At 34.7% G+C, this 25003-nt stretch overlaps 2 protein-coding genes across 2 annotated transcripts; one reads left to right on the plus strand and one right to left on the minus strand.

Moving 5' to 3' along the window:
- Positions 1 to 621: 621 nt before the first annotated feature.
- Positions 622 to 3747, minus strand: LOC115421930 (tubulin alpha-1B chain). The gene is made up of 4 exons (XM_030137933.1): positions 3464 to 3747; positions 2248 to 2470; positions 2016 to 2164; positions 622 to 1911 (listed from the first exon to the last, which is right to left on the minus strand). Exons 1-4 carry the CDS (start codon positions 3464 to 3466, stop codon positions 931 to 933), a joined length of 1356 nt encoding a protein of 451 aa, XP_029993793.1. The 5' UTR covers positions 3467 to 3747; the 3' UTR covers positions 622 to 930.
- On the plus strand, positions 3494 to 19412 carry agmat (agmatinase (putative)). Its single transcript, XM_030138793.1, is given in 10 exon segments — positions 3494 to 3729; positions 8753 to 9007; positions 9009 to 9049; positions 9052 to 9154; positions 14858 to 15060; positions 16232 to 16280; positions 16356 to 16551; positions 16753 to 16932; positions 17792 to 17876; positions 17950 to 19412. Coding segments are annotated over 10 exon segments (1422 nt in total). The 3' UTR covers positions 18024 to 19412.
- Positions 19413 to 25003: the final 5591 nt, after the last annotated feature.

A 25003-nucleotide genomic window follows, 5' to 3' on the forward strand; every position in this document is an offset into this window, starting at 1 on the left:
ATCTTTCTTTGTTCATGTGGTTTGCACTTTAGGTCCATGTTTGCACTTTTTGGGATTGCTGTTGAGGCTAACCTACAGTGGTTTGTTGCCAGCTCTTCGAAAGCACTTTATAAAAGATTTGTAGTTGTAAATTATTTTAAGTAGAGTGACTAAACCCTTCATGCTTCCTGTCTTATCAGAAATTGTCAGGAAAACTTGTCAGTTCAAGGATGACATACATGGTTAAAGAATAATTATGTGGTCAGTACATACAGATATCGCATGAACAGTACCTTGTTTTAACCTATAAGAGAGAAGTGAGAAATATTTTGGATATATTGTAGATTTCCTAGCTGTATTTCTGAATAAAAGTACCTGAGTGGGTTGTGCAAGTCATTGTCTTTATTTAACCTGTCTTGTTTCCATCAGTATTGCTGTGATGTACCTTGTCATACTATTAATTTATATACAGTTGTATTGAAGTGAGTATCACACATAGCATATGTAACTTGATAATTAAATGTAATACATTTATTATACATTGTCTGTATTTAATGCCCTGATCTGATGATGACATGAAACTTGATTCATATCATTGGATTATAGTAAAATAACTAAATGGTTCAAGATCTGACACAATGACAACTTTATATAATACAGACATTTTATTTGGAACATAGATCAACATTTAACACATCAACAATCAAGATTACTCTGAAAGCAGAAAGATTTTAGTCACATGCCTTCTGTTTAACTAAAAACACTAATCCCTTTGATTGGAAGTTAAGTATGTTGCCAAAATGTAATCTGATTGGGTATAAATATACATATGTATAAATATACACAGTCAAATTGCATCTTCATAGTAAACTCATCTCTGTGTGATAATGTTTTAAGAATACATTGAAACGAACTGGTTCTTGTTAAACTACAGCCTCTTTCTGTTGATGTTTAATATTCCTCTCCTTCCTCCTCTCCTTCACCCTCAATGGAGTCAACTCCGACCTCCTCATAATCCTTCTCCAGAGCTGCCATGTCCTCTCTGGCCTCAGAGAACTCTCCCTCCTCCATACCCTCACCTACGTACCAGTGGACAAAGGCACGCTTAGCGTACATCAGGTCAAACTTGTGGTCAAGCCGAGCCCAGGCCTCTGCAATAGCAGTGGTGTTGCTCAGCATGCACACAGCCCTCTGGACCTTGGCCAGGTCTCCACCAGGAACTACAGTGGGGGGCTGGTAGTTGATACCAACCTTGAAACCAGTGGGGCACCAGTCCACAAACTGGATGGACCGCTTGGTCTTAATAGTGGCAATAGCTGCATTGACATCTTTGGGAACCACATCACCACGATACAAGAGGCAGCAGGCCATGTATTTACCGTGGCGAGGGTCGCATTTGACCATCTGATTGGCTGGCTCAAAGCAAGCGTTGGTGATCTCAGCCACTGAGAGCTGCTCATGATAGGCCTTCTCAGCTGAGATGACGGGGGCATAGGTGGCCAGAGGGAAGTGGATACGGGGATATGGCACCAAGTTGGTCTGGAACTCTGTCAGATCAACATTAAGGGCACCATCAAAACGAAGGGAAGCAGTGATGGAGGACACAATCTGACTGATCAGCCTGTTCAGGTTGGTGTAAGTGGGGCGCTCGATGTCGAGGTTCCTACGACAGATGTCATAGATGGCCTCATTATCAACCATGAAGGCACAGTCAGAGTGCTCTAGGGTGGTGTGGGTGGTCAGGATGGAGTTGTAGGGCTCCACCACAGCAGTGGACACCTGGGGGGCTGGGTAGATGGAGAACTCCAGCTTGGACTTCTTGCCGTAGTCGACAGACAGACGCTCCATCAGCAGAGAGGTGAAACCAGAGCCGGTGCCACCTCCGAAGCTGTGGAAAACCAGGAAACCCTGAAGACCAGTGCACTGGTCAGCCTGAGGACAGAGAGGGACATAGAACATTAGCACATGAATAACAAAATCTCAGTTCATTATTCTGAATCAAAATAATAAATCTCTCCTGATAACATGTTACCCACCAGTTTGCGGATCCTGTCCAACACCAGGTCAATGATCTCTTTGCCGATGGTGTAGTGTCCACGGGCGTAGTTGTTGGCAGCATCCTCCTTACCAGTGATCAGCTGCTCAGGGTGGAACAGCTGGCGGTAGGTCCCAGTGCGCACCTCATCTGAAGACAGTTTGACGCACAAATAACTTTAGAGTTTGATTTCATGAAATAACAGCAGAACCATGGTGTCTGTGGGTGTTTACCAATGACAGTGGGCTCCAGATCCACAAAAACAGCTCTGGGCACATGTTTTCCAGCTCCAGTCTCACTGAAGAAGGTGTTGAAGGAATCATCTCCTCCTCCGATGGCTTTATCACTGGGCATCTGACCATCTGGCTGGATCCCATGTTCCAAGCAGTACAGCTCCCAGCAGGCATTGCCAATTTGGACGCCCGCCTGACCGACGTGGATGGAGATACACTCACGCTGTGGTGGAAATAAAGAAGATTTGGATTAAAGATTTGCCTAAACCTGGCCCTGTTGACCTTGGGAAATGGTTTTTCTCAATGACTGCTTTCAGGATTAAAATGAAGACAATGTGCATGTAACAGGACGTGGCTCTACAGAATATGACCTATCAAACTATGATCCTTTGAAAAAGAAGGTATTTTTGAGCTTTACCTTTAAACTGAACCATTAAAAATCTATTACATCATAGACACCACAAACTGTTTTTCACATCACTTCAGACTAGTTGATTTAATTCCCATTTACTCCATGACAGGACTCAGTCTAGTTTCTATTACGGCATGTCTGGCTGTGATGGAGTCTATTATTTCTTCTAGTCTCTCTGTGGCATTAAACCATGTCTACTGCGCATTGGATTACTGTAGGGTGAGCAGATTATCTAGGTCAGACACATTGCAGTATTCTGTCTCCTTCAACAGCCACATTCCTTCACTTCATTAGGGTTATATTGCAGAAAACGCTTGTATTTGTTTAACAGTATGCAAATGAGAGATATTCCAGAGTGGGTGGTTTCATATAACACTTAGAAAATAGCATTTTGAGTAAAATAATACATGATACGTCGTGCAAATTCTATATAGGCTACAGAGATCTCCATGCAAAAAAAAAAAAAAAAAAAAAAAAAAAAGGTTAAGGTTAACATAAATAAGTGCGAAGCCAGTGGCCAGCCCATGTAAGCTGATTTAAATGAGGTATGTGGGAAGAGGATTAGGCGTTTGTACCACAGAAATAAAACAGTTTGCATAATTTCTTCCAACGCAGGGTATAACTAAATGCATTTTCAGTCAGATAATATTGAAGATGTGACAATGTGCAGACATGTTATGCAATGGAGTACAGAGAACTACCTCAGAAAAATCCCATATTAAACACTATTCTTCAGCTATTCAAATAAAGAAAGCTATTTTGAAATAAATCGTTTAGAAATAAAAATAAATAAATCGTGCTTACCATGATGGCTTGTCGATATTATGCAATGTAATGAGACAAGTCTGGAGCGTGTGTCTGAGATGCGCGCTGTCTCGGAGTGATCTGCCTGAGCGCCTCCCTCTGCCCCTAGAGGAGGACAGGTGTAGTGCGGCAAGCCCTCCTCCATCTACAGCCGCAACAACTGTTTCACAAGCACATCACCACAACAGCACTTCCAAATCAGGTTTTGGGGTCGAGATACTGGATGTGAAAAAGTGGCGTATACTGCGACAGATGGAGCAGATCCTGTGGGCTCCACCTGCTGCAACAGGCGTCATTATGTTCCACCTTCATGTCAACAGAGGATTAAACTGAGGACTAGAATTAAGCTGCGGATCAGCTGAGGTTTAATGAATGTGTATTAGCCTTTGACTGACAGCAACTGGTTATTACCCCGCCCCCAAAAGGGAGACAAGGGGTATTGTTTTTGGTTCGGTTTGTTTGTTTATTTGCTGGTTGGTTGGTGTGGTTTTTTTTTTTTGTTTGTTTGTTTTTTTGTTTGTTTTGTTTTTTTGTTTTTGTTTGTTTGTTAACACTCTAGCAGCAAAACTGTTGGTGGAATTCATACCAAATTGGGTTTAAAGATTGCCAGCGACCCAGCATAGATGTTATTACATTTTAGGAAAAAATAGGTCAAAGTTCAAATTTTTAAAGAATTTAAAAAAAAAAAAATTTCCCCCCATTTACTTACAATGGGTGAACTTTCACATCTGTAGCAGCAAAACTATTGGTTGAATTCATACCAAATTGGGTTTATAAATTGCCTGTGACCCAGAAAAGATGCCATTACATTTTGGGAAAAAATAGGTCAAAGTTTCAATTTTTATGATTTTTTTTTTTTTTTTTTTTAATTTCCCCCTCATTTACTTACAATGGGCAAAATTTCAAACGTCTGTAGCAGCAAAATTATTGGTTGAATTCATACCAAATTGGGTTTAAAGATTGCCAGTGACCCAGCATAGATGTCATTACATTTTAGGAAAAAATAGGTCAAAGTTCAAATTTTTAAAGAATTTTTTTAAGTCTTTTTTTCCCCCCATTTACTTACAATGGGTGAACTTTCACATGTCTGTAACAGCAAAACTATTGGTTGAATTCATACCAAATTGGGTTTATAAATTGCCAGTGACCCAGAATAGATGCCATTACATTTTGGGAAAAAATAGGTCAAAGTTTCAATTTTTTATAATTTTTTTTTTTTTTTTTAAATTTCCCCCTCATTTACTTACAATGGGCAAAATTTCAAATGTCTGTAGCAGCAAAATTATTGGTTGAATTCATACCAAATTTGGTTATAGATTGCCAGTGACCCAGAATAGATGCCATTACATTTTGGAAAAAAATAGGTCAAAGTTCAATTTTTTTTTAAATCAATTTTTAAAATCTCTTTTTTCCCCCCATTTATTTACAATGGGTGAACTTTCACATGTCTGTAGCAACAAAACTATTGGTTGAATTCATACCAAATTGGGTTTATAAATTGCCAGTGATCCAGCATAGATGCCATTAGATTTTGGGGAAAAAAATAGGTCAAAGTTTCAATTTTTTATGATTTTTTTTTTTTTTTAATTTCCCCCTTACTTACTTACAATAGGCAAAATTTCAAATGTCTGTAGCAGCAACATTATTGGTTGAATTCATACCAAATTTGGTTATAGATTGCCAGTGACCCAGAATAGATGCCATTACATTTTGGAAAAAAATAGGTCAAAGTTCAATTTTTTTTTTAAATCAATTTTTAAAATCTCTTTTTTCCCCCCATTATTTACAATGGGTGAACTTTCACATGTCTGTAGCAACAAAACTATTGGTTGAATTCATACCAAATTGGGTTTATAAATTGCCAGTGATCCAGCATAGATGCCATTAGATTTTGGGGAAAAAATAGGTCAAAGTTTCAATTTTTTATGATTTTTTTTTTTTTTTAATTTCCCCCTTACTTACTTACAATAGGCAAAATTTCAAATGTCTGTAGCAGCAACATTATTGGTTGAATTCATACCAAATTGGGTTTATAGATTACCAGTGACCCAGTATAGATCTCATTACATTTTGGGAAAAAAATATGTCAAAGCCTCAATTTTTTATGATTTTTTTTTTAATCTTTATTTTGCCCCATTTACTTTTAATGGGCGAAATTTCACATGTCTGTAGCAGCAAAATTATTGGTTAAATTCATATCAAATTGGGTTTATAAATTGCCAGTGACCTAGAATAGATGTTAGTTTGGTAGTTTGGCAGTTTGGTAAAAGTAGGTCAAAGTTAAATTTTTTTATGAATATTTTACATCTTTTTTTCCTCCCATTTACTTATAATGGGCAAAATTCCACATGTCTACAAAAACGTCAATTTTTTTTCAGTTTACTTCAAACTTGGCACATATATAGAGGTGACTGATATGCTGACATCAGCACATGCATAGACATGATGACATCAGCTGGTTTATCAAGACATTTTTTGTTTTGTACTGCCCATTACTTGACCCTTGGACCACACATCTATGGTTCTTCACTTCGTTATCATACCATGAAGGTACTTTTATAATATGCTAGTAGTAATTGTTTTGCATAATTTATAGCTCTGTCTTATTTTAGTCTCTTTAAGTCTCATTTGTCTCGTTGTGAATGCTGTGGTCTGTCTCTAACAGCTGTCAGGGAGGGTCCCCTCTGCTGTTAGGAGTGGTAGTTAATCCACATGCTTAAAAGCACCACTCCTTGTATTCTTGGTCAGTCTTCTACAGATGTCTTGGTGACTCTGCATTTGTACTGACTCTTCTTCAAAAGAAAAAAACCCAAAACAAAACTAAACAAAAAACCCCAGCTCTGAGTCCAACATCAGATTTCAACTACACAACTGTTTGCTTAATATTAATACTGCTTAACGTTTTCCTATAGTTATGGGCCTGAAGCTATGTTGACATTAGTGTTAGGGCCTGGCACCAATTTACAATGATTTACATTAACCCATAAAGACCTAGTGCTATTTTTATGGCCATTCCAAAATTTTAGTTTCTCTATATTTAACTTTTCTTAAGTGATTGATCACCATTTATTATGACATTATCCTCTGTATTTTACATTTTTTTCAGTGAACATCATGTATTTTCCTTTACTATTTTTACTGATCATGTAGATGTTCATAAAAGCTCAGATTAAAGTTGATTATTATATCAAAAACAGAGAAAACTGAAGAAAAAGGGGCATTTTTTTCTGTAAAATATATCATTAACTGAACATAAAACAAGTGTCTCCATCCACTATCACTGATCCAACTCCATGGGTTTTACTGGTGAGTCAGTGTTGTCACTATGGAGCCTCTGAAAGTCCAAATGGGTCATATCTGATGACCATGAAAAGATAACAAACTGCATTTTACACCAATTATTTACATGTATTGTTAGGATTAGTATATCAATAGGTATAAAAGATTTTAAATTACTAGATGGTTTTGGTCATCGGTGGCTGTTTGGGTCTTAATGGGTTAAGTTAGCCTATAAATAAACCTATAGATGCCTATTTTTTCACTATTGTGTGTTGGGTACACTTTCAGACATGCACAAAACATTGCATGACTGTAATGGAAATGCAAAACTAATTCATCAAATATCCATTAATCGGCCACTGCAGATCCACCTTGAGACTGAATATATTTTTGGTGGCTCCAGACAGATTATTTTTCTCTCTTTCATGTCCAAACTTTAGATTGTAGAAGTTGCTGACCCCTTGTGTTGTCCTGTATTAACCCTTTCATACGTGGTGGTCACTCCAGTGGACAGCTGTTCAAAGCTGTTCTCTTATACATATACTCATGGGTTTTGTTATTTTTTTGTTGTTTTAGTTCCAACACAGTGGACGCTTATGCACCATCACATACACTGTAATTCATACCATTACTGTAACTTTGCTGTTCTTGATAAACCTGATCTGCAGTAATATGTTTGAGTGTAAATCAATTGCTTGTTAATATTATTAGACTGTAATTAACTCTTTTTTTTTTTTTTTAAACAAAAAGTTTTTTTTTTTTTTTTTGCATATTATCTCCATGAAGTGAGTAGTGACTACATTCATCATCATCATATTTATTTGCAGACTTGGGAGTCCATTTAAAAACAAACAAACAAGCAATCAACAAACAGAATACATTTAAAAACACACGTTAAAAATACAGACAAAACATCATGAATATTATAAAAGACAACTGTACCAGTGTCGCCACAGCGATGACTGGTATCACACCAAACTATGACTGGGATTTGTCAATAGCCTAATGATGGAATTCTGAGAATCGTTCAGTTGACAGATAAATTTGTACATTAAGTTTCTTATAAGAGCATGAAAAGTGTTCACTCCTGCCTTGCAGAATAACTCACTTGCACTAGTCCACCGAGGTTTTTTAAACAGTATTCTCATGGAATCATTATGCAACTTTGAACTTCTGTAAGCTAGCCTTTTTAAACCTGGCCCACAAGGGGGCAGTATAAAGAGGAGTACAATATGCTCTGAAGAGATTCTTCTTGACATTTTCTGTACACATGGAGAATTTTCTTGCCAACATACTGGCCTGAGCATATAACATCCGACATTGCATGTACATATCATCATCATCGGACATTTGATCCGTAATAAAGTGACCTAAATACTTTATTTTGGCACTCACACTCAGCACCTGTCCTGACAGGTGAAAATCAGGAAAGTTTAGGTCCTTGTCCCCTTTTGTTCTGCATATCTGACTAGTATTGGAATATGTCAAAATGTGAGAAAACATCAGATTAGCTGCATGAAAACACACAATATATCAGTAAATACTTTTTTTTTCTTCAAAAATTAAACATATGGTGTGGACATAATTTGGATATTTTTGGAACTCCATAAAAAATAGGTTCATAAGAAAATTTTCAATCACATTGTTTCTTTTTTCATGCATAAAGACAAATAAAAACACTCATGAAAAAAAAAAAAAATCTTCATTAAGGTTCTCATAATTTATGCATGAAAGGGTTAAGTTTACACAGTTTCAGTGTGTCCTATTTCCCAATGCCTGGTATGTGGATTTATGAGGCTTTCAGGCTCAGATATACATGTAGGAATTTCTAAAACTAAATTAAGACGTGATAAGAAAGTAGCACGTTTATGTCTCGATCTGAACGGTGTGATTCTTTTTTATTGTATATATAGTCCTTTACACAACAAAAACCGACCATTCATTTATATTAGATATAATTTATTAGTGTAGTCATTAAGTTTTTTTTTTTGTTTTTTTTTTTTAACGCAGGCTACTCCAACACAGAAAACTCCGAGCTCGCCTTGATATAGCCGCGCACGTGCTCAAGTCCCTTCAGCTGGTCCTCCCACAGTCCAGTAAACATGGTCTCCCTGTGCAGGAACTTCAATGCAGGGCGCTTTACTTTTTCCGAAATCGTCTTCTGGCGTCTGCCCCACGTCCACGGCAGACTGTGGCTTTGTGTGGAGACTCCGACAGACGGGGTTTGAGTGGAACCCCCAGCAGGAAGTCCTCAGGGAGACGCTTTATGTTCTCCCAGTGCGGAGTTTGTGGCGCGTGTGAGTGGGATCCCACCATGGCCAAGCTGCCCTTCCAGGAGACTGCAGAGGGGCTGGATGCGGCCTTTGTAGGGGTCCCTATCGACACCGGGACCTCCAACCGACCTGGAGCCAGGTGCTGTTGAGCAGAGATGATCCATAAGGTTGCATGAAAAAGTCCCATAAATGAAGCTGCAGTTTAGAACAAAATGTTGCAATAATGTTGGACAGGGGTGTCAAACATGCGGCCCGGGGGCCAAATGGTCCAGTTCGGCCCCTGGGATGTTTTTGCCAAGTGCAAAAATTCCACAATCTTGAATTGAATTAAGAAGAGGAAAAAAAAAAAAAAAAAAAAGCTTGAATTAAGGAAAAAAATTTGAATTAAACCTCAAAAAAATCTTCAATTAAGTAAAAAAAAAAATCTTTAATTAAGCAAAAAAAATAAAAAATCTCAAATTTAGTAAAAAATCTTAAATTAAGACAAAAAAATCTTCAATTAAGTTAAAAAAAAAAATCTTGAATTAAGCCTAAAAAATCTTCAATTAGGTTAAAAAAAATGCTTGAATTAAGCAAAAAATAAATAAATAAATAAATCTTCAATTAAGTTAAAAAAAAAAAATCTTTAATTAAGCAAAAAAAATCTCAAATTTAGCAAAAAATCTTGGAATAAGACAAAAAAAAAAAATCTTGACTCAAGCCCAAAGATAATCTTCAGTTAAGTTTAAAAAAAAAAAAAAAAAAGTCTTGAATTAAGACAAAAAAAAAGTCTTCAATTAAGTTTAAAAAAAAAATCTTGAATTAAGCAAAAAAAAAATCTTCAATTAAGTTAAAAAAGATCTTCAATTAAGCAAAAAAAAAAAAAAATCTTCAATTAAGTAAAAAAATCTTCAATTAAGTAAAAAAATCTCAAATTTAGCAAAAAATCTTGAATTAAGCAAAAAAATAAAAAATAAAAAAATCTTCAATTAAGTAAAAAAAAAAAAAACTTCAATTAGACCAAAAAAAAAAACTTCAATTAAGTAAAAAAAAATAAAAAAATCTTGAATTAAGCCAAAAAAAATCTAGAATTAACAACTTAATTTTTTCCCCTTTGTTTTAGTGCAAAAAAACCCCCAAAACATTAAATTATGAAAATATTTACATTTACAAACTATCCTGTAACACTAAAATGTGAATAACCTGAACAAATATGAACTACCTGAAATGTCTAAAGAAAATTCAGCCCAATTTGAACTATTTTCTTCCTGTTCCTCAGTGTTTAGTGTCTTTGTAGATCTGATCCATAATGCACATGGACAAATGAGATGTTGAAGCATAATATTGTTAAAATTGCACTAAATTTTCTAATGTTTTTTAATTTAAATTTCATTTTTCAGTTTTTTTTTTTTTTTTTTGGGGGGGGGGGGTGTAGTTTATAAAAGTAAGTCTTTTCATAATTTAATGGTTTTGTTTTTTTTTTTTACACTAAAACAAAGACAACAATTTGGAGTTGTCATTATTTACAGGTTATGATGTTATTTTTCTGGTCCAGCCCACTTCAGATCAAATGTAGTTGAATATGGCGCCTGAACTAAAATGAGTTTGACACCCCTGATGTAGGGCATGTAGTAGCTGCAAACTGTGCTATAGAATGGACTTATGAATACACTGCAAACAAAAAGTTAAGGATATTTTTAATCTTTGGGCAATTTTTTTCAGTTGGGATTCTTGCACAGCACTTTTTACTTTTTTACTGTAAATTTGCATAACTTGCATTTATCAACACAAAGTTCCTTTGGGGATTCACTTATATTGATTTCTTATGCACAAAGACAGAAATAAGACCTCTAAGCAAATTTTAGCTGAAATATGATATAAAGCACACAGATATTGGATAAATATATACACTACAAACAAAAAGTTAAGGATATTTCATTTTTTGTTTGTCATTTTTGCCATTTGTAAATAAAACTATGTCTGGTCATTAAAAAAATGTATTTCAATTCAATGGGCTCTATGCACAGCCTCACTACTTCCTGAACTTCAGGTGGGTCCTTTATTTCCTGTCTTTCATTATTGGACACACTGAGTAATCCAGGTGTGCCTAATTTATCAGTAGTCACGGGAAGTAGCAGACACACCTGGATTACTCAGTGTGTCCAATAATGAAAGACGGGAAATAAAGGACCCACCTGAAGTTCAGGAAGTAGTGAGGCTGTGCATAGAGTCCATTGAATTGAAATACATTTTTTTAATGACCAGACATAGTTTTATTTACAAATGGCAAAAATGACAAACAAAAAATGAAATATCCTTAACTTTTTGTTTGTAGTGTATATATTTTATCCAATATCTGTGTGCTTTATATCATATTTCAGCTAAAATTTGCTTAGAGGTCTTATTTCTGTCTTTGTGCATAAGAAATCAACATAAGTGAATCCCCAAAGGAACTTTGTGTTGGTAAATGCAAGTTACGCAAATTTACAGGATTTCAGTTCTGTTGCAACATGTTGATGGCCATATGAACTATGTTTTCAGCTCAAAAATGTCCAAGTTCATCACAATTAATGCTATATTTTCATGTCACAAATGGCCAAGTTATATTTGAACTGAATTTACCTGAAAAACAAATATTCTATTCTTTTAGATTCCCCAGTTTTTCTTACAAGATTATATCCTACATATCACGTTTTAGTTTTACAGGTTGCAATATGGAGTATGGTGCTGATCCATCCTGCTTATGTTACACAAATGCATACATTAAGAATGTCACACATCACTTTTTAAATCAACAGTTTTCTAATAATAAGCATTTTTATAAAGAAATAACAATTCTATATTGTTATTTACTCTTTAGTATGATGATAAACTATACAATAAATAATTCTGATCCTAGTTTTTGCACAGGGATCATTTGTGGAAACGGTGACATGGCTGCCGAGCATCAGTATGATGGGATCCGTAACAACTATGTCACATCCGTCCACTGCCACATTTTGTGTTTTTGTGTCAGCTGTTATTGTTTTAGATCCACAATACTAACATTTATGAATAAGAGGATAATTACCAATAGTGAGTATATAAGTTTATTACTAATAAAATACTGGGACTGACCAGAGCATCATGGGTAATGTCACGTCCGTCCACCAGCAAAAGTTTTCACATACACGTGCTATTCAAAATCTAATATTTCTGAAAATATAGCTTCCAGTGTCAAATAATATCAGTAGTCTGTGCACAAATGCATTAGTATTATTTCAACACAGTTCTATGCATTTCTTACAACTTTTTTTCTTTTTTTTTTTTTTTTACAAAAATGGCCACTCATTTGACCCCCTAAGTAAACTTTAGCCCATTTTTGTTGTTCTAATGCACTTTTCTCTACCCTCGTTTGACTGATGTATGATGGGATTGTGGTTGATTTTAAGTGAGTTTCTATGTTGCATAATTATATTTTTGGCAGCCTCCAAAGGATTTTTTTCTCTACACATAACTATTCATAATTGATCACATCATTTGTTATGGTTTGAAATTATGGATTGAACTTTATGTGTATTGAAAATTCTGCTGTTGATAGGCTTTATATGAAAAAACTAAACTTTTTTAACTCGTAAAGATCTAGGACAATTATTGTGGCATTTTCCAAATGAATTTTTCTCTACATGTAACTATTTTTAAGTGATTTGTCAGCATTTGTTATAATATTACTTTCTGCACCTTGCTTTTTTTGTGAAAATTATGTATTTTCTTATATTTAATTTACAGATCATGTCACTGTTAATAAAAGCTCAGAGTAAATTCAAAGGTCATCATATCACAACAAAGAAAAGTGATTTTTTCCAGCAAAAATATATCATTAACTGAACATAGAAACAAGTGACTACACGCACTATTATTTGCCAAACTACATAGGTTTTATTTGTGAGTCAGTGTTGCAGAAGCTGACCAAATGTCCACATAGGTCATATCTGATGCTGCTGAAAATCTGAGAAGCTGCATTTTACCTGCATTATTTAACTGTAGTGATAGGAGTAGTGGTTAAACATGTTTTAGATCAGTAGATGTCTTAGTTGTGAGCAGCTGTTTAGCTTTTTCAGGGTTTTATACACCACTGGAACAGGCATCTGTAATCTCTTATCCATAAACAAAGCAGTGACATTAAAATACACTTTTTTTTTTTAACATAGCTTCTTTCTCTTGTTTTGTCTGGTCAGTCAGCATCTTTTCATATAGTAAATATACAGCCATTCCTTGAAGACACTGAAGAAAAAAGTTAGACAGAGACAATTTTAGGCTAAAAATGACTTAAAATGATGAAATAACCATGGATTTAAAACAGCTGAAAAGGTTATTTTAGTCATGAAAATTAAGGGAGTAAAGATGGACTGAAGATGTGTGAGAAAATTAAATGTTTCAAAACAAGATAATTCACCCTCTACAGTGTGCAGTGTAGTTCAATGATCTGGATGTATAAAGGGCAAGGGTGCAATACTAAGCTCATTATCTGTGATCCCTTGGACCAAACTGCACTGATAACAGTCATAGAACCATATAGGCTCAAGATCAAACCTTTATCAAAACATTGCTTCATACAGCTACATCCATAAATGTCAGTTCATAGGCATTTTTCATCTCTTTGTCTGGCGGACATAGTATCCATTTCTGTTAAAAAAAAACAAAAAAAACCCTGGAATACTGATTGATCTTACCATAATACACATTTCAATGCATGTGTCACTCTTTTCTATTTTAATTAGGATTTTCCACACTGTGCCAATTATTTCTTATTTCAGGGTGTGCATAGGAACTGAATACATGTAGGCCACATTGACATCTATAGTTATATACATTTTACTCTTGGTATTTAATATTAACAACATTACAATCTTATATCTTCATGTATCTTGGGAGGTTATGAATATGAAACATATTAGAGTAACATCTATGGTGGATCACATCTTGGTATAGGGTCATATATGGGCCTGGCCATGTGAAAGTGAACATCAGGGTCAATTTATTTTTTTCTCTAAAACAATATTTTTGATTGCTCAGTATGGAAGACATCTCTAGTTTCTAAAACTGTTTATTTAATTTTCACCTGAATTACAACTGGAAATATAGGAAAATATATGAGAATACAGTGCAAATTAACAACAGTAAACGTTGTAAATGAATGTATACAGCGTAAATTCAGAATGTAAATACTATAATGATTTTGAATGTTATTTATTATTTTTAAAAAAACAGAAAGATGTGTATTAAATATAGTAATGAAACAGATCACCAAGGACTGGTCATTTTATCAGTATCCTAAAATCTTTGGTTATTATTATGGTGCATCACACTGAACAAACACCTCACTTTGTTACTTTTTTGGATTCTCACTCCATTACCATGAATTAATGTCTTTTAAAAGTAAAATATAAATGATATCAGTTTAAAGTTTGGTTATAATTTACTCTCATATATTAAGAAAAGTGTGGTGTGCTAAATATTTGCACTTTCTTTGAGGAACAGCACTTCTTAGTATTTTTTCCAAACCTTGAATAACTGTTGTATATTTTTCCTCACTCTGTTACTTTGTCAATGATGATAAATTCATGTTTTTATTAAATATTTGGTTATTATTCCTTAATGGCATGTTAAAGTACTTGCATCGACCTACAATTTGAGCTGTTATGGTTGCTGCTAAATTATTTCTTAAAAACAGATATAGAATGATTAATATTGCTGCACAGTGCTCACTCTGTTACTCATGTGGCCAGGCCCAAATGTCATTCATAATATTCAACTGGATCCAATTTGCCTCAGAATCTAATCACTGAGATATTAAGGTGCAATTTCCCCTTCGCCCCCACAGGTTCGGTCCCAGACAGATCAGAGTGGAGTCAGCCTTGTTGAGGGCGTACAACAGCGGCACCAGGGCGGCACCTTTTGAGTCCATTATGGTGGCTGATATCGGGGATGTGAATGTGAATGTGTATGACCTGAAGGATACGTGCAAACGCATCAGGGAGGCCTACCGAAAGATCCTGGCTACTGGCTGTATCCCTCTGACAATGGGTGTGTGATTTAAAAAACGCAACATATAACTGCAGAAGATGATGTTGTACCAGGGGTCTCAAACATATGGCCCGGGGGCCAAACCGGTCCGCCAAAAGGTCCAATCTGGACCGTGGGATGAATTTGCAAAGTGCAAAAATTACACTGAAGATATTAACAATCAAGGATGTCAAAGTCATTATACAGGGTGTCCCATAAGTCTCCATACATAGGAAAAATAAACGTTTCTTGACATAAACCATTTTTATTTATATAATATGCTCTATATGACTGCCATTTTGTCGGGAACACGTTTCAATGCATGTCCTCCACTGCTGAAGAACTATAAAGAAGAAATATAAATAAATACATGTTAGAACCATATATGTATGGAATGTATTATGTCTCCTATGTATGGAGACTTATGGGACACCCTATAGTTCAGGTTCCACATACAGACCAATATGATCTAAAGTAAAATAATAGCATAGTAACCTAGAAATAGTGACAACTCCATTTTTCTAGGTTCCACTGAACTAGTTTTGCTCTTTTGAAGCAAAACGGATCCATTTGAACTGTGAAGAACAACTAAGAAGAACAATGACCTGAGCAAATGAGAAATTGTTCTTGTTTTAGTTCCAAACTCCAAATTTTTAACAATATTCTGCTTGTTACCAAATGTTTGTGTAACATTGTTCATATTGCACATGTATAAATGATAAGTTGAGACATAATATTGTTAAAACTGCACTTAGTTTTCTTACAAATTTCAGTTTTTTCAGGTTATTCACGTTTTTTGTTGAGGGATAGTTTGTAAATATAAATATATTTTCATAATTTTATGTTTTTTATTGCACTAAAACAAAGAGAAAAAATTGTCACTATTTATACATTATGATGCTATTACTTTACTGGTCCGGCCCGCTTGAGATCCAATTGGGCTTAATGTGGCCCCTGGAAGAAATGAGTTTGACACCCCTGTGTTATACCCATCTTCTTCTGCAGTCAGTATTTTTATGTTTTATTCAGTCTTTTGTAATGAATGACAGAATGATCCGAGATAGTGTAGTGTAATTTTACTATCATTCTGAATACACTCCTGCCATGTTTGTACAAACATCAGCCAGTGGAATAGACTTTTGGAATTTATGCCAGAGCAAAGGTCATGTGTTAAAACAATTTCTACCTGCAGGTGGCGATCACACAATAGCATACCCAATCCTTCAAGCTGTTGCTGAGAAGTAAGAACCCTTTGAATTGGAAGATCACTGCATTCTGTGTGGACAAATATTTACATACTGTCTTGCATTTCTAAGGTATGGCCCAGTGGGTCTGGTCCACGTTGATGCTCACGCTGACACCAGTGATGTGGTCTTGGGGGAAAGGATTGGCCATGGGACCCCATTCAGACGGTGCGTTGAGGAGGGACTGCTGGACTGTAAGAGGGTGGTGCAGATTGGACTGCGTGGTACAGGTTACTCTGCAGACTCCTATGAATGGAGCAGAGCCCAGGTACTCACTACAAGTTAGCATACAAATACAAATATTATGTTTTATTCTCTTCTTCCTTTTCTTATTATTGTTACCTTTATTTTTTAAGATAAAAGCCTCATTTGCAATATAACCAAGTGGATGCAGGTGTTAATTTTGACTGTTTCTAAACAAAAAGAGTTGTCAGACAGACTGAAAACCGTCCTTATGTGTGCTGAGCAGGGTTTCCGTGTGGTCCAAGTGGAAGAGTGTTGGTTCAAGTCTCTTGCACCTCTGATGGCTGAGGTCAGGACTCAAATGGGCAACGGTCCAGTGTACCTCAGTTTCGATATCGACGCTCTGGACCCGGGCTTTGCTCCTGGAACCGGTACGCCAGAGATAGCAGGGCTGACTCCCATCCAGGTAAATATGGTGCAGACTTTAATCGTCATAAATTGATAAGATTTTAAAACCATTTGACAGACTAAATCCATCATGTGTAGGGATGTAACGATGTGAAAATTTCATATCACAGTTATTGTGACCAAAATTATCACGGTTGTCATTATTGTCGCGGTATTGTTGAAATTGTGCTCAAAATGTTCAGAAAGTACTAATACACACACTGAAATAATTTAACCAAGTTTTATTTGGGGAAAAAAAAAAAAACTAATGAAATAATTGGCACAATGTACCTTCTGTTGCAGAAAGATTCAAATATTAACCCTTAGTGGTCTGAGCCTATTTTGGCCGTTTTTCAGTACTTTTGATTTTGCCTTTATATACTATATAAAGAAATGCTTAGTATATCCATGTTCGGTGTCTTTTTTTTTTTCAGCACAACCTCATTTATATCATCAGTCTATTATTTTTTTCACTTTAACCTACTATATCAACATAAAAGGCCAGAAAACACAAAAAAATATATAAAATCTGATTTGAAAACTGTATATACTTTATTGCATAAATAACACAAAGATGCTTAATGAACCTTTTCAAAGACTTTAAAAGTGAATATTGGTTCCAAATATTAGGTATATACAATTAAAATTGTAATAAATTACAACTATACTCAAATATTTGACATAAAAGCAGATCTTTACATAGGCCTTTTCTCCGGAAAAGTGCAGTAATCAAACACGGTTATCATGATAATTAGAATTTAAACAGTAATACTAACCGTCTGCAATTTTACCGTGGTTTATCGTTATACCGGTAATCATTATATCCCTAATCATGAGTAATAAATGTGTCGCCTTAAAAATCTTTCATTTCTTTTTAGGGAGTTGAGATTATCCGAGGCTGCCGTGGTCTAAACCTAGTGGGATGCGATCTCGTGGAGGTCTCCCCTCCTTATGACACCACAGGTACCTTTAACATTTCACACACAAATATGATTTTTAATACAACTCTTATTTACACATTCCTTCCTCTCAACAGGGAACACTGCGCTGACTGGTGCTAACCTCCTTTTTGAAATGCTGTGTGTCCTTCCTAAAGTTAAACACTACTGATCAATATTGTACGTAGACGTCACAAAACAACAGGCACTTTAACAATGAATAAAGATGCCTGAAAGTTGCATAATCAGGACAAGGAGATGATGGTGGAAAGGAATACAACAAGAGGATAAATGCACTTTTGAATGAAGTTAAAACAGTAGAAGAGGCTAAATCTTAAAATGTATTCTTTATCAAACAAAATGCAGTGTTTTATTCACTCATGGAAGCTGTTTAAATGTATTGATCTGGTCCTTGTCATGTCATCAATCTAGTGATAGCTTTATTTACAGAACTGTGCAGTACTTGTGTTGTTTTTGCACAGTTGGGATGAGCATAATATCTATTTCTCAGTCTCTTTATTAAAATGCAACAAAAAATAGAGCATTAAAAACTCACAAAAAATATGAAGTACATAGCTTCTATAAGAAACAGTATTAAGAGTGAAGCAGTGAAAAAAACATTGGACATGTGTTGAATGAAACCTGGTGTAAAAAACTAGATTAGTTCAGTAAATCTTATCTTGTTTTTAATGCTCTTCATTGTTTCAGTTGCATGTTGTTACAGAGACTGAGAAGTGTGCACCTACATTATAATATATCATTATGCTCATACTAAAAGTAAAAACCTACTTGTGGCTTCTTTTGCACAGCGCTTTATGTACAATATTATGTGTAATATTTACATTGAAAAATACCATGAAGTTATTTTTGTAATTCATGTTGAAAGAAAAAAAATGAATAAATTGAGCAAACAGACAAATAGAATACCTTTCTTATGTCTGTCGGGAATTTCTCTCTTTTCTTTCTTCTGTATATAAATACAAAAAGAAGGAATTTGGTGAATACCATAATTATTATATTTGTTTCAGTTTTAAGTAGAGGGGAGTTCCGATGACTGAATAAACCAGACCTTTATTTATGAACGCTATAGAATAATTATCTCACTCAGAACATCCTTAAGACTAAACTGAAATGAATCATCAGTATAATTATAAATATAAGCACTCATGTATTAGTTTCAGACCTTGGAAGTGAATGGATATCAGTGTTGTTTATACATGGGATTGTGGTTTCCTGTTTAGTGGGTGAGTGTGAACATGTTAAAGCTGTATTATATAACACAATGTGACACTGGTGGACAGTGAACTAAAACAAATTTACCTTTTGTTTTCTGATTTTACTGTCTTTGGACTAATCACAGCAGTGATGTAAACATGAAATTGTTTGATAAGAGACATTGAAACAAATCTTTCCTTCAGAAACTGGGTAGCCTATAATTTCACATACCCAACTGCAGTATATACTGTGTATTTTACACCACAGACTCTAAAATTTGTAAATGTTAGACCAGACAGGTTAATATTTAATGGAAATGAGAGGACCTGTCTGTTGAAGGACTGATCAAACCTCTGGTTTCCATGAACGGTGTTCATCCACGGCCACATGATGAAGGTAACGTGGCTGTTGTTCCTCCCCCAAAAAAAGAAAACGCCATTTTGTTTGTTTTTTAATAATTCATGTAATGCTATTTTACCTTTATTGTGCCAGAGCTCTGGACCATAAGTGATTAAAGGGCAAGGTCATGGATGGACAGCCCACTACTATTTGATTCATAATTTTTGAACCAGACAAATTTAAGACAAATGTTACACATAAATGGAAAGGTCTAAATGCCATCTTAAACATACTCAAAAGACAAAATTTAGTTTCAAATATTTTTAAATGAAAAATATAAAAAAAAAAACTACTGCATTATGGGTGGACAAAAAATTGTGTTTTTTTTTTTTTGTTTGTTTTTTTTGCAAGAATTACAAAGTTCTCAAAAGTGAAGTTCATATGACATTTTCCTCCTAAAATGCATCCAGTGTATACCTTAAACCCTCTATTTTAGAACCTAATAATTGGTTAGAGGAAAAAAAATATTTGATCATATCTACATGGCAAGAGTATTGACAAATGGCAGTGTCACAGATAGATGACAAAAGTAAATATCAAACATTTTTTATTTCAATTATCAATATCACATTTTTTAAACAATATTTACAACATACAAATATTAACATTATATTCAAATGTATTTTGCATCGATATATGCAGTTATTAATTTTAAATGCTGTGTGTCTAGAATATGACATAAATATTAGACAAATATCAATGTACTTGGGATAAATTTAGTTTCTTTATGAGTTTTTTAAATGATCCCAGAATGACGGCAGAAAACGCTGTCACTTTCCAAACATTCACACTCATAAAACTCCTCAAAAAATTTTTTTCACAAATTTTTTCTCATTTCAAAATACATTTTCCTGAAAATATAAGTAATTACCTACCCAAAAATATAATTTTAGTATAGATTATTGTAATTAAATTTTTATGACCAGATGTTAACCTTCCCTTGACTTCGCCCAAAAGCAGACTAATTTTTTCTGTTCCCTGTTTAATCAACATTAAACATATCGAATTTTCACAATTTTATCAGTTATGTCATTAGTGATAAGAACACAGCAAAAAAAACAAAAAAACATCTAAGGCCAAATTCTTCTTCACCTCCATAAGATAAGTTTTTCATGCCACACTTTCCTAACAGGATGCTGTCGACTACTTAAGCTATTTTAGTGCCCTACTCAGGTTTTCACTGTGTGCTTGTTTGGCTGCACATATGTATGTATGGATATCATTTATGCTTGAGTGTTTATTTTGGTGATGTTATGTCATTATGTTTCAGTCTTCCACATGCAACTCAGAGCTATAGTTAGACTGACGATGACTGTCCTCCTAATGCCATGTTGACCACAGGACAAGTATGTACTGGTTCAACACCGAGGGGCATAGCTATACGTCTAAATGTGAATCTTGTAAATCTAAATTCAGACATGGCTTAATGTGCGCTTGTGTTCGGTGCCATGTTTGTTTTTTCCTAAGTGTTTAGAGGTGTACGGTCGCTACTATTGAAAGATCTGATTCACTTACTTTGATTGATTTTGATTGATTTGTGTATCTATTTTGAATATGAATGTCAAAACAGAAAAAAACAAATAAAACACTTAAACATAAGACATATAATACATATTCAAAAAGGAGTGAGAAGAAGCATAACTTATAAACTCCCACCTATTCTCCTTATATAACACTGGGTTACAAAAAATGTTTTTTGCAAGTTGTCTAGGTTTTTTCAACTGAATTAGGACCATTTTGCACCGCTAAATCCAAAAATGACATCTGTTTTTCTCAATCAGGTCAGGTTTTTTTTGCTAATTTGATTTTGAAAAATTTGATCTTCTCACAAAATATAATAATTAATACCAAAATAAGATTGGTAAGCACACTTTATGAAACTTGTGACTTGATTCCTGTTAGGTACAATGGAGTATTCACCGCAGATGTAGCAGAATATGTCAGGCTTATTTTTGCAAGATCTTCTAGTTGAAGCCATTTCATTCACCTGTAATATTAAAAAAAAAAAAAAAAAAATCATAAATTGGCAAAAGTAAAATCTTCAGAACTCGTTTATTGCAAGAAATATGAAGAATTTTGTATCATATGATGTGAAAATGCCCATAAGTGTAAGCAAAAATGTTAAAAAGCCAATATGTAGCATAGTTCAGAAAGTTGACCTGATTGAGCAAAATTAATGTGATTTTTGGATTCAGCACACCAAAATTATCCTAAATCAGCTCAGAAAACGTAAACAATAAATTTGTTGTTGACCAGTGTAATTAATAACTAATAATCTTCCTAGTCTAAGCATATCTATACTGTATACTATAATATGCCTGATACTTATTACTTTTTAAGGTAAGATGAGATAAGATAATATTTTAGGGCTTATTCATCACATGCAGTTATACATAGAACAATGCATAATGAAATGTATTTTCATATCTAAAGCTGATAGTAAAATAGAACTTACACATGCAGCATGTAAGATAGAAAAAAATATATATAAATATGAATCTGTATCTAAAAAATGTAATGTTATACAAATGTATAAATGTATATCTAAAAAATAAAATATTAAAGGGGATAACTCGAATGCTTAACTAGAGTCTTAGCTGTTTCTCTGTTGTTATAATATGCAAAATGATTAAAGCTGTGGCACCACGTCTATGGAATGACCTGCCTCTACACCTACGGTCCATGGACTCTGTAGAGAGCTTTAAGAAACCCCTCAAAACCCTCCTGTTCAAAAAGGCTTTTTAGTCTCCCACCTGACCCAGGACCACCACAGACTGATTACACTCTATGTATTCATCATAACGTACTCCATGTGTCACCCCCCCCCCAGTCTCTCTATATCTCTATTGCTCTCTCTTTTCTCCTCCTTTACTCTCTCTCTCTCTCTTTAACCCCAACTGGTCAAGGCAGACAGCCATCCTTCAGGAGTCTGGGTCTGCTCGAGGTTTCTGCCCGTTAAAGGGAAGTTTTTCCTCGCCACTGTCACCAATCACAAGTGTTTGCTCCTGAAGGATTCTGTTGGGTCTCTGTAAACTTAATTTGATTCTGATTTGAATTGATAAAGCACTTTGTGACTCTGTCTGTGAAAAGTGCTCTATAAATAAAATTTACTTTACTTACTTACTTAAAAATATATATGAGAAAGTTCTTAAAAAAACAGATCTTACACACAGAATAGGAATGTGTGCCATCATATTTCTCCATATGACTACATTTGTTATGAGTCTCCAAGGCTGTCTACCTCCCCTGTGAGTGGAAGCATTTTATATTCTTTGGCTGATCTAATACTTATTGTCACAGCTGTTTTTCTACAGCTGCAAAGTCCTGCTCCAGTTGGCAATACTCACCGTACTACAGTTACTCTAATGCAACACACAGAGCTGACCAGTACTAGTCTGATCCAGCTGAAACCTACATCACTGTATCTTCAGCCAAAATCGAACAAATATACTGACTGCAGGCAAAGAAATAAAACTCACCCCCTTTGCGATCGTTGTGGCCAGAACTTAGCTTCACTGGCACACACGTTTTGGACATGCCCCAACATCACTACCTATTGTACCGAAATTTTACAGACTTTGTCTAAGATTTTTAAGAGACAGATCCTTCCAGACCCAATAACAATAATGTTCGGTGTGGAACCAACAGGAGTGGACCTTAGTACTAAACAGAATGTTTTGAAGTTTGTAACACTACTGGCCAGACACCTAATTCTGTTCAACTGGAAGAACAAAAATCGTCCAACTCATCAGGCTCTGTTGAAAGATATTATGCAACACTTACATTGGGAGAAAATCAAATTTCCATGAAAAGATAATGGAAAGTTATGTTATTCAATTTGGCAGCCCTTTATAAATCACTTTAATATTAACCCTTTCATGCATGAATTATGAGAACCTTAAGATTTTTTTCCTGAGTGTTTTTATTCCTCTTTAGGCATGAAAAAAACAATGCAATTGAAAATTTTCTTATGAAAAATAAATAAACAAAAAATATATAAAAAAACAAAAAAAAAAAGTTAAAAAAAAGACACACTACTACTACTACTACTACTACTAATAAAAATGATCTTATGAACCTATTTTACATGAAGTTGCAAAAATGTCCACTCAGCTGGACACCTTGCATTTAATTTTTGAAATAAAGAAACATGTATTTACAGATAAATTGTGTGAAAACTGGGGGTGGGTGGGGGGGTTGTAGTTCTGGGGGTGAGAGTATGCTCAGGGGATATCTACACAGTGTTACCAATTCATGTCAGAAAAGAAACATAGTGTCTTAAAACTTTAATAAAGATATGTGCAAAAACAAACAAACAAAAAAATCCATGAATATATAAGGGAACAGCCGTAGAATAGCTGTCCCCTGTAGTGACCAGTATACATGAAAGGGTTAAGTAAGTAGGCAGACCCCCCCCCCCCTTTTTTTTTTTTTTTTTTTTTATATGTGTGTGTGTGTACATGTGAGCGCAGGTGTAGTGTTCTTGTTCTGGTGAACGCCATGAAAAACTGATGCACTACTGTTGTTCATGCTGCTACTGAAATACACTGCTGTTTTTATTCTGGTTTAACATGCTGCTCATTTTTAATCCTGCACTGTAGTATTTATGCATATTTATTCATTCATTATTTATTTTTAGGTTTTACTGTTATCAGATTTTATTGTTATTATCTTTAATATAGGATTCATTTTATAGGTTTTTTTACCATGTACATTGCTGGACCTGAGTACTGATTTCATTTCATGTATACACCATGTAATGACAATAAAAGTGAAAGTGGAGTGAAGTGAAGTGATATATTGGATACTGTATATGACTTTTTTATACTGTCATCGTTCTAATTTCAATTAAAAAAAGTGTAAAAAAAGAAAAAAAAAAAAACAAAAGCAAAACTGTAAGTCATTCAGTTTCGTCTTATACTTGTACACTGCTCCCAAACTAGTTACTATTACATCATTGCATCTGCTGTTTTTTCCCTCTCCATCCTAACACATAAATGCAATCCCACCAGCAGTGAAAGGAAAATACATAATACAGACAGTTATGTTCTCTCTAGAGTCAAAACACTAATAGATGGTGTCTTGTGACTTGTGAGTCACAGCAGACAGTTCTGGAATCCAGGATGATACAGTAACAGTTTCTTTAACTCTTACAGACCCAGTGTTACTTTTGTGTCAGTTCCCAAATGAATTTTTCTACATATTTAACCTATCTTAAATAATTTATCACCATTTATTTTAATATTATCCACTGTGTTTTGCATTTTTTCAGTGAAAATCATGCATTTTCCTATATTTAATTTACTGAGTGTGTAGATGTTCATAAAAGCTCAGATTAATGCTGAGGGTAATTATAGCAGCGTCAACGAAAACTGAAGAAAAACTGACTTTTTCAACAAAATCTATCATTAACTGAACTTAAACCAAGTGTCTCCATCCACAGTCATTGATCAAACTCCATGGGTTTTACTGGTGAATCAACGTTGTAGAACAGGGGTGTCAAACTCATTTTAGTTCAGGGGCCACGTTCAGCTAAAT

This window comes from Sphaeramia orbicularis, chromosome 7, assembly GCF_902148855.1.
Source record: "Sphaeramia orbicularis chromosome 7, fSphaOr1.1, whole genome shotgun sequence".
Taxonomy (NCBI): Eukaryota; Metazoa; Chordata; class Actinopteri; order Kurtiformes; family Apogonidae; genus Sphaeramia; species Sphaeramia orbicularis.

What these genes read in the sequence shown, in the direction of transcription:
- LOC115421930 (XM_030137933.1), bottom strand. An exon ending in TCTGGAGCCCACTGTCATTG is followed by an intron (nt 2,165 to 2,247) that starts GTAAACACCCAC and finishes AACTGTCTTCAG; the next exon opens with ATGAGGTGCGCACTGGGACC. An exon ending in TGGACAGGATCCGCAAACTG is followed by an intron (nt 1,912 to 2,015) that starts GTGGGTAACATG and finishes CTCTGTCCTCAG; the next exon opens with GCTGACCAGTGCACTGGTCT.